General features: G+C 25.1%; 2 protein-coding genes across 2 annotated transcripts in view; one reads left to right on the top strand and one right to left on the bottom strand.

Moving 5' to 3' along the window:
• The window catches only part of LOC126905530 (uncharacterized), a 9,399-nt gene extending 4,053 nt beyond the window's left edge, over window positions 1-5,346 (bottom strand). Inside the window, exons 1-4 of the mRNA XM_050685309.1 lie at window positions 4,419-5,346; window positions 4,281-4,358; window positions 4,145-4,216; window positions 4,010-4,066 (exon numbers count right to left, since the gene is read on the bottom strand). Coding sequence (XP_050541266.1) covers window positions 4,010-4,066; window positions 4,145-4,216; window positions 4,281-4,358; window positions 4,419-5,283 — 1,072 coding nt within the window. The 5' untranslated portion in view covers window positions 5,284-5,346. The remainder of the gene's footprint in view (window positions 1-4,009; window positions 4,067-4,144; window positions 4,217-4,280; window positions 4,359-4,418) is intronic.
• Window positions 1-15,856, top strand: part of LOC126905510 (uncharacterized) — a 101,424-nt gene that overhangs the window by 24,438 nt on the left and 61,130 nt on the right. Inside the window, exons 2-7 of the mRNA XM_050685248.1 lie at window positions 8,265-9,171; window positions 9,232-9,309; window positions 9,512-9,544; window positions 12,918-12,995; window positions 13,083-13,160; window positions 14,582-14,659. Of these exons, the coding sequence (XP_050541205.1) occupies window positions 8,295-9,171; window positions 9,232-9,309; window positions 9,512-9,544; window positions 12,918-12,995; window positions 13,083-13,160; window positions 14,582-14,659 (1,222 nt within the window). The 5' untranslated portion in view covers window positions 8,265-8,294. The remainder of the gene's footprint in view (window positions 1-8,264; window positions 9,172-9,231; window positions 9,310-9,511; window positions 9,545-12,917; window positions 12,996-13,082; window positions 13,161-14,581; window positions 14,660-15,856) is intronic.

Below are 15,856 nucleotides of genomic sequence, written 5' to 3' on the forward strand. Positions count from 1 at the left end.
TCATCAAAATCGGTTCAGTGAGAGCTGAGATTGAGCGTATAAAGACAAAAAAAAAAACACATCATAGTAAAATTAATACCTTCTCAGCTTCGCATCGAAGCTAATAATTTCTTTTAGGTTTTGTGTACTGTCTGGCTAAGAGCTTATAATAAAATAATAAAACAAAATTTATTTATATCATTTTGTATTTTATAAAGAGTATAGAATATGTTATATATTATATAATGATTAAAAAGTAAGAAAAAAGTAATTATTATTTTAATTTTTCCTTTTATATTTTTTGCATTGTCTAATAAATACATTAAGTTTAAAAATAAAACAAAAAAATTATCCATGTAATTTTATATATTATATTGTCTAAAATATTAATTCATAGTTCAGTNTTTTATATATTATATTGTCTAAAATATTAATTCATAGTTCAGTAATCTTATACGTAAAAAAGTCAAATATATTTAAATTACTGGGTTGAGGTTAAGAACAATAACATTTTGTACATTCTCTTCCACATAGACTAAAATTTTTACATCAACCTCATTTTTCAAAAATATCTTAATAATATATTGTATATCGAATTGTAAATTAAAAACCTTTATGTAAAATCATGCATGTCACAGGATGTAATTATCTGGTTGCATGCACCCTCATAAATAAGATTTAAAAATAAATACTATATTAAAATACAGTTATATAATTAAAATTAAAGTTATCTTTTTTGAACATCTCCTTACAAAAGAGCAATATTTAGAAAAAACAAGGAGTATAATTTAATCAATTGGGAATGTTGAGAAAAACCTGATATTTCATAATAATAATGTATAGAATACAATTTAAAGTAAATTCTGTAGTTTTCAATTAATAATGGATAAAATATTATGTATAAGTACATTGCCTCCTAATCGTAATAGCATATTATAAATAATTAAAAGTACTTTAGAGTATTAAAGTTATAATCTTCTTGTCTAATCCCTCCCAGTTTATCTACTTCATTGGTATGTTGAGTAAAATTTGCAGAAAGATATTGTACAATATCTAAAAATATAATGATTGTTAAATCATTTATGCATTGTTTTTAGCTTCGATGCGAAGCTGAGAAGGTATTAATTTTACTATGATGTGTTTTTTTTTTTTTTATGTCTGTTGCCACTTTTTTTCAGCTCTCACTGGACCGATTTCTTTCAATAATACGTCAAAAGATCACAAATCGTATCTNACTTTTTCTCAGCTCTCACTGGACCGATTTCTTTTAACAATACGTCAAAAGATCACAAATCGTATCTAGTTGAAGACATTACCCTTAAAAATTGAAAAATTTTCCCTCGTTCCCCGCAAATGTGGGAAATATCCAAAAAAATTACAAATTTAAAAATCGGTAAATTTTGTCATTTTTTTCACTTTTTTTTCTTAAAACTGCCATAACTTTGTAGGGATTAACAAAAATGTTAAATAACATGTCACAATGAATGCGTTTATATGTTTTTATCTTAGATGTACACTGCAGTACGATAACACTCCGTGTATTATTTTTAGTATCGCGCTGTCTGTCAATCCAGTAACACTTAATATTTGTACTTTTTTTTTATGTATATATTTATCATATATAATACATCATATTTCAATGTTAAAAAATTATTAATTATTATAAATTTTAATTGTAGTATTTTTGTTATAAATATAAACATCAAAACACTACAACTTTTTCAAATATTAACAAATCAAAATAATATTTTTTTATATTGAAACCTTAGGTAATTTCCTTTCGTTTGATATCATTTTTTTTTTTTGAAAATCTAACACTTATTCTGCTCACAAGGGGGATTTAAAATAGTAAATTTTTTACGAAAACTAACTTTTTCTACTTAATTTTTGAAAATGTTCCGGAAATACCGCGTCCTTTAAACATATATCAAATTAAAGCTTATTTTATGTACTACAAAATGAAAAAAAAAAATTTGTCCCAACGACCTATCTTCTATGCGCAAATGGCTACCGTACTCAAAAATATGTTATTTTTCTATTAAAATTCTAGGTTTTGTATTTTATTTTATTTTAAAATATCTTATTAGGAGAATATATTGACTTTCATGAATATTATATAATTTAATTGACATAGAATAAAGGTCATAAGACATAAGAAATTAAACTTATTAAATTTTTTTTACTTTTTTATTTTCATACTAAATTTAATAATTATAATTAGTATTTATTCATATATTATATTTTAAAATCAAAGAACTACTAATTAGGATATAATCAAAGAAATAAGAGTTGATGTTGCTTTTGCAATAATCTACCAATTTCTCTAAATGAAACACTATCTACAGATTTGCGTTTCGAAAATCGAAGCGTTTCTTATGATAGTGATTTTAATCACTGTCAAATATCATCTATACTTGTCATATCTATGCCTTGTTCGCATCGAAGCTAAAAGTAAATAATATATTGCAATATTTTTTTAAATTTTGTATTAAAGACTACTAGCAATATAATTATATTATCTTATTCGTTATATAATACTATATTATACAAAAATTAAGGCACTGAAGTATATTATAAAAAATAATTTAATCCTTCCAGTTAAATACTCTATTGTTATATTCTATCAAATTTATAGAAGAATATTGTTAGCTTAATTAGAAACTTATGTAAATTAAAAAATAGTTGTACATAGTGTATTAGGAAAACTTTACCATGCCATCGATTCACACATTTTTTATTGGTAGGTTCAACCAACTTGGTTTTATTACATTTGTAGAAAGATTTTGTGCATTATCTAAATACTAGACTTCGCAAGATGGGGCTTTGCCTCAAAGCAGGTACCTTGCAGGTCTTATGCGCCTACAGTTCGTTAGGCCCTTCGGGTTGTCCTTACAGGTAGGCCACTGATTTCGGTAACACTACGATATGTGTTGTATAAAAAAGTATAATTCCAAAAGCAGATTACCAAAAAATTATTTCCACTTGTAAATTAAATAATAATATGACTACAAAATACTTAGGTGTAGTCACAATTATACTTTATAATATTCTACTAATTATTATTCCAAACAACAGATAGACGAAAGAAAACTTAATAATTTTTAACCTTCATAAGACCGGCGTTTTAGTTTAAATTACATTACTTTTATTCAATATGTGAATCTAAGCACGTCCAACTTTGAAACATCATAAAAAAAACTGCCGGGGTAATTTTATACCCCGTCCGGTCTTAATGTCACAAATAGAGCCCAGTCTTATGAAGGTTAAGGAAAAAACAGAGCTGGGGTAGTTTTGTACCCCAACCGGTCTTATGAAGGTTATATACCATATTATTAGTAAAAAGTACATACACTAACATAAAATTTAAATGAAATTGTGATGCGCAAAGCAAAATCATATCATGTTTAAAAACTATGCGCTTGAACTTAAAAAAAAGCTCATAACTCGGTCAAAAATGAACAGATTTCAACAAAATGTTCAGGGTACATTGGAAATGTTTCTAGGCAGGTCTGTTAAACATTTCACGATTTAAATCGAAAAACACTGGCGGCAATGAGCGTTTTTGATAAACATTTTAAACGCTCATAGTGTGCAAACAAAAAAATGTATTACCTTCGCGAATAAGTTTAAAAGAGATCAACGTCGTTGATCTCTTTTATTAAAAAAAAAATTTGAAAATCGTATGTCATTAAGTAATTTTTCAAGAATTTGTTAATTTTTCAGCGTTTTATGATATAATTAAATGTTAATAACAAATACATTAATGTATTTCTTCCTAATTGGTATATCGTATGATAAATGAATAAAAAAATTTATTTAATCTAAAAATAAATTAATATTAAAAATACTGTGCACCAAAAATTTCAAATTTTACATTTATAAATTCTGTAGATTTCAATAAATAATGGATAAAATATTGTGTATAATAATTATGTATAGCATACAATTTAAAGTAAATTCTATAGTTTCGATAAATAATCGATAAAAAATTATGCATGAGTAAGTAGAAGTAAAACTATTAAATATTTACCTTCTTGTCTAATCCCTCCTAGTTTATCTACTGCATTGGAATATTGAGTAAAGTTAGCTAAAGAATATTGCATAGCAATTAAAAACTTATTTAAACTAATATTAAATATTCAGTAGTAGATAATAAAAACATTACTCTCTTGTAGCATCTCTTCCAAAACATCATTGTTATGCTGTGTCAAATTTATAGAAGGATTTTGTGTGATATCTAAAAATATAATAAAAATTTTAATTTATTTTAATTATAATTAAATATATATATAAAGCCTTACATTCTTGTTGAATATTTTCAGTTATATCTACTTCATTAGTATGTTGTGTCAAATTTATAGAAGGATTTTGTTCGATATCTAAATATTTTAATAATTAAATAATTTCAAATAAATTTTATAAGGTTTAAAAAGTTATACCTTGCTTGACATTGGTAGGAGGTAGAGCAGGTAAAAGGGTTTCATTTGTGGTTGAATCAAATTTAAATCCAAGTTCAACATACTTATTCCAGATTGTCATTAGAAATAAATTGTTTATTGTATCAGTTAAAAAAATGAAAAATTCTTCGTATTTTACTTGAGATTTTAATATGTCAAATTCGATATTCCAAAAATTCCACAAAGAATTATTTATTTGACAAAATTTCATATCTTCTTCAATGTCAATATACCTTGTGCGTAAATTATGCGCAATAGTCAATAACGCAGCTTTAATCGAATCCGTACTATTATTCAAAGGAACTAATTTCTTTAAAGATTCATTTTTCTGTAAATTAGTTAGAATTTCACTTAGTAGAAACCGGATTTTTTTTCGATGGCACAAGGGGTTATTGTGATATTTTTCTATAGTATATAAAGCTCCTTTCATCAATTTTGCTATCGGAACAATGTCAATCATTTTTTCTAAAAGTTTGAGTGTACAATCGTGTGCACTATCATACCCATCATTTAATAGCGTAAGACAATGTTCTTTAAATTTGAAAAATGTATAAAATATTGTATTTAAATCATTTGCATAAGAACATCCAAGAAATAATGTTGCAATACGTATACAATTGTCACAGTTCAGTGATGTTACAGGTTTTGTGATCACATCGTTCAATGTATACACATTGCGTCTATAAGTAATATATTCGACATCATTTATATTTCTCCATCCAGGTTGATGTAGAAAATTGGTTATTATATCGACGTTGCTTTTCATATTACGCGTTCCTTCAGTATGCAAAAAAGTGAAAAATATACAAAAGTACACTTGAATATTTAGTCTTATTGAAATTTTCATTTTTAAAAAGGTTAAGAATCTATTTTCATTTACTGAAAAGAAGAAATTGTCATACAAAGTTATTTCAATGAAATGGTGACATTAATACATTCTCTTATGTTCATACAAATAATAAATATAGCCAAATTATTCACAGTATACGTATTTTTAGATAGATAAAAAAAAATGAATTTATACGTAAGCAGAAAAAGCATAGATGCATTTTAAACATGTGTTTCAAATATAAAAAGGGGGTCGCGGCATAGTGGTGACGTGGCATAATTGGGTCAAGTATAGATGATATCTGACAATGATTAAAATCACTATCATGAAAAACGCTTCGATGCAAATCTGTAGATAGTGTTTAATTTTAAAAAAATGGTGGATTATTCCAAAAGTTACATGATCTCTTATTTCCTTATTTATATCTTGATTACAACTTTTATGCTTTATAACTGTAATATGTAAAGGGAAATGATGTTATTTAAAAAAAAAGTATGTCGAATGAAAGAGGGATATAAATGTTATTTTTTATAAATAATTTGTATTGATCCATATACTTTTCAATAAGTTATAGCATAATAAAGTTTAAAATATAAAATATAAAATCGAGAATTTTCATACAAAAATAGCATACGGTAACTATTTTCATCGTGAAGACAAAATAAAGTCTCAAATTGTTCTTCCATGATAAAGTATACTACATTAGCTTTAATCTAAGATATATATTAAAGTGTCAGACTTTCCGGAACACTTTCAAAATTTAAGTTGAAAAACTTAATTTTTTAAAAAAAAGTTGTCATTTTGAATCTTCCCCTGTGGGCAGGTAAAGGGTCAGATTTATAAAAAAAATAAATCAAATAATAGGTAAAGACATCACGAATCTATAAAAAAATAAATTATATTAATTTGGTCATTTTTAAAAAATGTATAGCAGTTTTAAGTAAAAAAAATTGAAAAAATTTCGAAAATTAGTGATTTTTAAATTTGTAATTTTTTTTGGAGGTTTCCCCCATTTACGGGGAACGAGGGAAATTTTTTCAATTTTTAAGGGTAATGTCTTCGACTAGATACGATTTGTGATCTTTTGACGTATCGTTGAAAGAAATTGATTCGGCGAGAGCTGAGAAAATATGATAACAGACACAAAAAAAAAACATCATAGTAAAACGTTAAAAAAAGATTAAGAGAAGGTTAAAAAAATTTTTACCTTCTCAGCTTAAAATTTTAAACTAAAAAATTCAAGATTTACATTAATCTTCTTGATAAAATGTCTAGGCTTTTTTTTAACAACCCTGAAAAGTAAAGTTCAGTACTATCTTACTACTTAAGTATTACACTTAACGTTAAAATATGTAGAACCTTAAATATAGAACTTATTATTGCACATAAAAAAGGTATTAACAAATTTTTTTATATATCAATTATACTTTGAGAAAAATATAAAACATGATAAATTTCATAAAAGGTTGACATAATACTTTTAAACAATTTTTTATAAAATAAGTATTTCTTAAATATCGTATGAATATTACGTAAAAATTATTTAAAAACTATTTAATTATTGACTAAAATTAAGTAAAAAAAGTTTATATTGTATACTAATTATATTAAAACTCGCCCAACACAATATCTTCTTAAGATCAGAATTTGACTTTTAATATGTTATTTTTGTATTTCTCTATCACTTTGTGGATATTTCTTATTAATCTTTAATTTTCTTATATTATGATTTATAGGCTTATAATTTTCTAACTTGTCTCTCGGAGGAGACGACGAGTGACTAGTGGACCAGGTCCCTCATAGGACTTGACAGCCTGGAGAGGTGGGTGGACCGGACACACTGTGAGATGACCCTATTGTCTTACACAAGTGCGATCACTGCCGGGAGTCTTTTTCTATAATTTCGTGGATATTTCTTTCGGTAATCTTGTATGATTTAAATATTTTAATAAAGTAATTTAGATCAAAATGAAAATTATTTCCATTATTTATCTGTAATAAATACCGTTTTTGTTCTTCGTAGCAACTAGTGAATTTGTAATAATAATCCTCCATTAACTTGACTCCACCTCTCAGCTATGTCATTTACTATTTAATGACTCTATTATTTCATTTTATTTTTTACAATCACCTGATATTTTCAGTAAGCTGAATCAACGCTTAAAAAAATTGTTGAAATTCTATAGCGCTTAAACATTCCAATTTATCAAATAAATTGGTAGGTTTTGAAGATAATTAGTAACGTCATCTAATGTAATCGATAATTTTATTTTTAGACCAGTTTCTTTCTCCTCATGACCTTTTTTATAAACATCTGTTCTTAAAATTTTTTCAGTCATTATGTGTTTTGTATATATGTTGAAAGATGAGAACGGTTCGCGGAACGTTATATCGGGTAAAGATAAAAAAACCCAAATTTCCACTAACGTTTATTATTGAAATAATTTTACGATACAAAAATAATCACTGATAGAAAACAAACACAACCTCGAAAATTTATCGGATTCCTGGTACCCTAGTTGGAATAAAATTAATAACAACTGTTTAATAGTGTTTCTTAATAAAAAGTATTTTTTAGTCTATTACAATTAGATTTATTATATAATATTATTAGTCATATTAAAAACATTAATACAATTAAAGTCTAATTTCACACAGATATGAAACATCAATTTGTAGATGAAATAAGTAATTCATAATGTCGATCCGACGATGCCTCTGAGCCGTATTTCTTGGGGTTATAAAAAAATATGTTTTAAATATGCCTTATTTTAGAATCCAAAAGACCAATGTAAATTTTATAATTTTTGGTACTTTACACAAACATTGCAACCCTACTTCTTCTTACAATCATATATAAATAAATTTTGTTTACATTTATACACCTGTATACACAGTTAACTATTTTTTTAGTTTTACTATTATAGTATGAAAATAAATTTTTTTATTAATATCATCATTACATTGAAATAAATTTTATATGACAATTTTTTTTTTAGTATAAGATAATAGTTGATAACTATTCGAAAATGAAAATCTCAATAATACTAAATATTCAAGTGTACTTTTGTATATTTTTCACTTTTTTGCATACTGAAGGAAAACGTAATATAAAAAGCAACGTCGATATAATAACCAATTTTCTACATCAACCTGGATGGAGAAATATAAATGATGTCGAATATATTACTTATAGACGCAATGTGTATACATTGAACGATGTGCTTAATAAACCTGTAACATTACAGAACTGTGACAATTTTATACGTAATGCAACAATATTCCTTGGATGTTCTTATGACAATGATTTACATACAATGTTCTTTATATTCTTCAACTTTCAAAAATATTGTTATATGTTACTTAGAACTGATAAAATTAGTGCACACATTTGTACAGTTAAACTTTTAGAAAAAATGATTGAATTTGCTCCGATAGCAAAATTGATGAAAGGAGCTTTATATACTATAGAAAAATATCACAATGACCCTTTGTACACCCTAAAAAGAACTCGTTTTATTTTAACTAAAGTTCTTACAAATTTACAGAAAAATGTATCTTTGAAGAAATTTATTCCTTTAGAAAACACTGAGGATTCGATTAAAACTGCGATATACACTGTCAAAGATATTTTACAAACTAATGATTTTGAACTCGAATATGATGTATCATTATGTAAAATAAAACAATTAGATTTGAGTGCTTTGTGGAGTTTTTGGGTTAACAAATTCGTCACATTAAACGATCAAGAAAAACATGAAGAATTTATCGTTTTTCTAAGTGATAAAATGAGCAATTTATTCTTAACGACAATCTGGAATAAGTATGTTGAACTTGGATTTAAATTTGATTCAACCACAAATGAAACCCTTTTACCTGCTCTACCTCCTACCAATGTCAAGCAAGGTATAACTTTTTAAACCTTATAAAATTTATTTGAAATTATTTAATTATTAAAATATTTAGATATCGAACAAAATCCTTCTATAAATTTGACACAACATACCAATGAAGTAGATATGACGGAATATTTTCAACAAGAATGTAAGGTTTTGTATATACATTTAATTATAATTAAAATGAGTGTAAAAATGATTAAAAAATTTATTTGTGTTTTGTGTTTCAATAAAATTTTAAATTTTAAAAATAACTTACGTAACTTAAAGTTACTTTAAAGTAACTTTGTTACTTAAAATAAATTTGGTTATAAATATTTAACTATTTAACAACCTTTTAATATTTTTAGATATCGTACAAAATACTCCTATTCAACATTATGGTAATGATTTCTTAATATATTAATGTACATCTACTTTATAATTTAAATAGATTTTAAATTGTATATTTCTTTTTAGTTTAAAGAAGTTTCTAATTAAACTGAAAACCACATTAATTTTTTTAGACATCGGACAATAATCTTTTATAAATTTGATACAAGATAACAAAAAAGTAGAAATCTGAAAGGAGTAGATTATTATTTGTAATATACTACAGTACCTTAATTGTTGCATAATATAATATAACAAATAGAACACAATATAATTATGCATAATATTTTAAAATTTTTTTTATTAAAGACTATTCTATGGCTCATAATTTATCTTTGATATTGAAGGAAATAGACATAAATATTATGTATCATACAGAATTAAAAATTTTAAACCATAACTTTATTATTTTAAATAAATTTGGTTAAATTTACTTGAAATAACTAAATAAGATCAAAATACTACAGTTGAACAATTGTTCGTAAAAATTAGTTTTAAGCTTTATTCACTAGTTGTATGCGCTGTATATATACCTCCAAATTCTTATTTGCATGTTTATAATTTGCATATTGTCTCTATTGATGCTGTTTTGTGCGATCATTATAGTTCTAAATTTTTAGCACTAGGTGATTTTAATCTTTCCGGAATTAATTGGAAACTTGTTGATAATAAAATCAAGCCGCATTTATTTAATATTAGCACAAAAGTAGGTTCTCTACTCGATCTCGTATTTTCTAATGTACATACTATTAATGTTTCATCTGCTATTTACTCACTTGTACCTCTAAATTATAACTACCATCCAGCCTTAGATATAAGTTTCCCTGTTGTATCAATCGAATACATTGATTATAAAGAACAAATTTACGATTTTAGGAACTGCGGCTATAATTATATTAGAACACGTATAGCTACAGTCAATTGGAATGGCACTTTTAATCATTTATGTATAAAAAATGCAGTTGATAGTTTTTACTCAATTATCTACGAAATTATAGACTCTACTTGCCCAAAAATATTTAAATTTTCTTCTAATTATCCGTTATGGTTTAGTTCTGCATTAAAAAATTTAATATTCTCAAAAAAGATAGCTCATAAAACATTTAAGCAGTTCCCTAACAGTTATAATTACAATATATTTTCTAATTTACGTGCACAATGTAAAATTCAAAATAAAATTGATTACGCTAGCTACATTCAAAAAGCACAAAACTCAGTATCAAATAATCCAAAATATTTCTGGAAGTTTGTCAACAATAAACGGTCTAATGCATCCCTTCCAGCCGTCATGTTTTATAATAATAATAAATTCTCAGGTGGTGATGAAATTTCAATTTGCTTTTCCAAATACTTTTCTAGTGTCTTCAACTCACCCACTACTACATCTAATAATTTAATTACTAACGATTTTTCCTTACTTAACTTTAATTCGTGCACTTTATCTCTAACAGATATTCTGTACGAAATAGACCATCTTAGTAATAATACGAGTTCTGGTCCAGATAATATTTCCAATTTATTTTTTAAAGAATGTAAATTCGTTCTTGTAGTTCCACTATTATATTTATTTAATTTGTCACTTAAATCTGGAATTTTTCCTATTCGCTGGAAATTGAGTTATGTTACCCCGGTCTTTAAAGGAAGTGATAATTGTTTAAAAACAAATTACCGTACGATATCCATTATGTCCATCATTCCAAAAATGTTTGAAAATATTATTGTTAAAAAATGATCTCCCTTATTCAAAAATATAATTATTGATGAACAACATGGCTTTTTTTCCGGTAGATCTACTACTACCAATTTATTATTATTCCAAAATTACGTACTAGATGCATTTAGTAAGAACTACCAAGTTGATGTAATCTATACTGATTTCTCTAAGGCATTTGACAAAATAGACCACAACATTCTCGCAGCCAAATTGCACAACCTAGGCTTTCGTAATCCTTTTTATTCTTGGTTAGTCTCTTTTATTACTGATAGAAAACAATATACAAAAGTAAAAAATTTTGAATCACCACTATACGATGCCAGTTCTGGGATTCCATAAGGTTGTCATCTAGCTCCTCTTTTATTTAATATATTTATAAATGACATAAAAATTACAAATTCCTGCTTGCTTCTTTTTGCAGACGATTTAAAAATATTCCGAATAATTAAAACTCCTAATGATACAAAATTACTCCAGTATGACCTTAACCTACTCAATAATTGGTGTGTTCTTAATAAATTATACTTTAATACCGATAAATGTAAAGTTATGACATACTCAAGGAAACGTGTAACTCATACTTATAAGTATTACTTAAATGATACTGAATTAACTAGAGTTTTTAATATCAAAGATCTTGGTGTTTGTTTTGACCCTTCCCTATCGTCCAATGATCATTATGCATACATCATTAACAAATCATCTTCTATGTTAGGTTTTGTAGGTAGAACTTGTTCTGATTTCAATAATCCTATTGCTATAAAATCTCTCTATTGTTCATTTGTTCGTTCTATACTGGACTATAACTCTGTTGTTTGGTCTCCCTACATGTCCGGTTCCAATGATGATATTGAAGCGATTCAAAATCGCTTCCTAAGGTTTGTTGCATTTAAATGCGGTATCCATCGCCAACGACACACATCTTATTTACCATTACTAACACTAACCAATTTAGAAACTTTACAATCAAGGAGAATCAGATTCGATCTTTGTTTCACTTTTAAGTTATTAAATGGGATCATAAATTGTCCTGAGCTACTGATTAAATTTAATTTTCTAGTACCCACTTTTCGTACCAAGAACTTATATACATTCTACGCGCCATTCCATCGTACTAACTATACTAAAAATTCCCCCATTCCTACNACCCACTTTTCGTACCAAGAACTTATATACATTCTACGCGCCATTCCATCGTACTAACTATGCTAAAAATTCCCCCATTCCTACGTTAATGTGCCATGTAAACAAATTTAACGTCGATTTGTTTATTTGTAATAATATATTCACTTTTAATGTATATCTTAAAAACAAAGTAATTATTAGTTAATAATTATTGTACGTATTGTAATTTTATTCTGTTCTACCAATTTATATTTTACTTCATTGTATTGTAATGTATATTATTGTAATTTAAGTCAGACAGCACATGTAAACTTTACTCTGCAAACTGATGGTCGTCTTCCTTGTATATATTATAGCCCGTTTAAATTTTTCAATAAATAAATAAATAAAATACATTTGAAATTATTTTTTTGTTATAATATTTAAATATTGCAAAATATTCTTCTATATATGTAATACAGCATACCATTACTTTACTGATATATTGTTAGTATATTCAAGAAATATAAAATATATTTAAATTAATGTGTTGTTAACATATTTAGATATCACACAATATCCTTCGTTTAACTTAATACAAAATATCAATAAAATAGATATGCAAGAAGTAATTCAACAACATGGTAAAGTTTTCCTAATACACTACTATACATATATTTTTCAGTTAAAATAGTTTTAAATTGAGCTAATAACCATTTTAATATGTTAAGAGTTCACACAATATCCATTTATAAATCTGATACAACATACCACAGAAGTAGATAAACAGGAAGGGATTAGACAAGAAAGTAATTATTTTATAATTATTACTATAATTTTATAATAGAGTACTTTTTTATGTGTATAATATGTCATTGCGATTAGTAAGCAATATTTCCCATAATATAATGCTTACCCATAATATTTTATTCTTAATTTTTGGAAAACTACAAAATTTACTCATGGATGTAATATTACATAAATCTTATATATTAGATCTTATAAGGGTACAATCAAATAATTACATTCTGTGACAATTTATTATTACTCCGATTTGCACTATTTTACATACATGTATATGTATATGTATTGATTCACAATTCCATATAAAAATATATTATTAAGTATCTTTAAAAATTGCGTTGATGTAGAAATTTATGGAAGAAAATTGTACATTTTATCTTGCAATATCTAAATCAGCTTTAACTTTTACATTAACATCTTGTATAAAAGTTAATAGTTCAGAATAACTTATTCGATATTTACGTATTGTGATTAATGAGAATTAATAGTTTAGCAATTAAAAAGTACATGGATAATTTTTTAAATATATTTTTAAACTTATAATGGGAAGTCACGGTGATGGGGTCACTGATTTTCATAAAATGTATATAGATCTAATCTATATTGAACACAGAATCAGACGTATTTGGAATTTTTTGGCAATGCCCCTAAGTCAAAAAAATTGACTTTGAACATTTTTAATTAGCTTAAATGGGGTCATATGACTTTTTGACATATAAGAAACATACATTTTTTTGAAAATTACAATAGATTAAATTAAAATATATAATGATTTTATATATATTTAATTCCTCATTATCATCTTATTATAAATATACTCTTACCTGGTTAATAGTAAAATATTTATATTTTAATTATATTTATGTGTATAAAATATTGTTTTACTTCAATCATATTTTTACCATTGGACAATCGATAATTTGTACCATCAAAATGTGCTTTGAATGCAAATAAAACTATATTGATACATAAAATGTAAAAAAAAAAATTAACAAATATTACATAAAATTAATAATTCAAAGAAAAAACAGTGAAAAAAAAGAAAAAAAAATTTTATTAGTTGGAGAGTTTCGAATCCGAATCTGTACGTGTTATAGGGTCATGTATTGTCGACTGAATCATAACACAAGTTGTTAACTGGATGAAAAATGACCTCATTTAAGCTAATTAAAAATTTTCAAAGTCAATTTTCTCGACTTAGGGAGAGCATTGGCAAAAAATTCCAAATACGTCTGATTCTGTATTCAATATAGATTAGATCTATATAAATTTTATGAAAATCGGTGACCCCATCACCGTGACCTCCACTTGTTAGTCTATTTGCTGGTTAGTAAACAAAATGTAAAAGAAAAAAAGTTTTAAAAATTACATATTCTTATGAGCAATATAAAATTTAGTTGAAATAATTTTTTTTTATAATACTTAGATATTGCAAAAAATCCTTCTTTAAACTTAATACAACATAACAATGAAGTAGTAATGCAAGAAACGATTCAGCAACATGGTAAAGTTTTCCTATTACACTATTGTACATCTATTTTTTATTTAAATAAGTTTTAAATTGAGCTAATTACCATTTTAATATGTTTATATTTTACACAAAATCCTTTTATAAATTTGATACAAAATACCACAGAAGTAGATAAACAGGAAAGGATTAGACAAGAAGGTAATTATTTTATAATTATTACTATACATTTATAATAAAGTACTTTTTTTATATATATAATACTATATATACTATTATATATTTATATATAATACTTATCCATAATATATTACATTTTTGTAGAACTAAAAAATTTACTCATGGCGACATGTACAAATGCCAAATTATTTTTAAATTGTATAATAGTGAATATTTATATAACATATTTGCATTTTTTTAAAGTTTATATTAAAAAAGACAATTATATTACTTCAAATGTGTATAAATCTTATATATCAGATCTTATAAAGGTACAATCAAATAATTACATCCTGCGATAATTTACTATTATGCAGACTTGTACTATTTTACAGACATGTTATTGATACACTATTCGATTTAAAAATATATAATTAGAATCTTTAAAAATGGTTTTTATGTAGGCATTTTAGATAAGGTAGAAGAGAATCTAAATCAGCTTTAACTTTAAAATAAACATCTTGTATAAAAGTTAATTGTTTTAACTTTCGGCACAACACATTCGTTATTTACGTATTGCAATTAATAAACTGTGAATTAATAGTTTTGCTATTACAAAGTATATAGATAAATTTTTTTGTTTTATTTTTAAACTTAATCAATTAGCTGGTTAGTACACAAAACATAAAAGAAAAAAGTTTTAAAAATTACATATTCTTTACAAAATACTAAAAAATATAAATAAATTTTATTTTATTCTTTAATCTTAGCCTTTAGCTGGACAGTATACAAGACATAAAAGAAACATAATATTTACAATATTATTTTATTATGTGTGTATAACAGATTAATAAGGTTGAGTTTTTAAAAAATTAATAATAGATCAAGTTCATTTCTTTCTTTGAGGACTTATTTTCACATGAAAGTAATTTTATTTTGTTTAAGTATATACTTTCATAATTTCAGAATAATGTATAATACTATTATTGTAATAAAAAAGCCATTGGTCGTATTAAACCATCATTCCTTATTTTAATTGCCATGACGGTTATAAAATAATGTGCTATTATTTTA

This window comes from Daktulosphaira vitifoliae, unplaced genomic scaffold, assembly GCF_025091365.1.
Source record: "Daktulosphaira vitifoliae isolate Bord-2020 unplaced genomic scaffold, ASM2509136v1 Scaffold_1, whole genome shotgun sequence".
In the NCBI taxonomy this organism is placed as follows: domain Eukaryota; kingdom Metazoa; phylum Arthropoda; class Insecta; order Hemiptera; family Phylloxeridae; genus Daktulosphaira; species Daktulosphaira vitifoliae.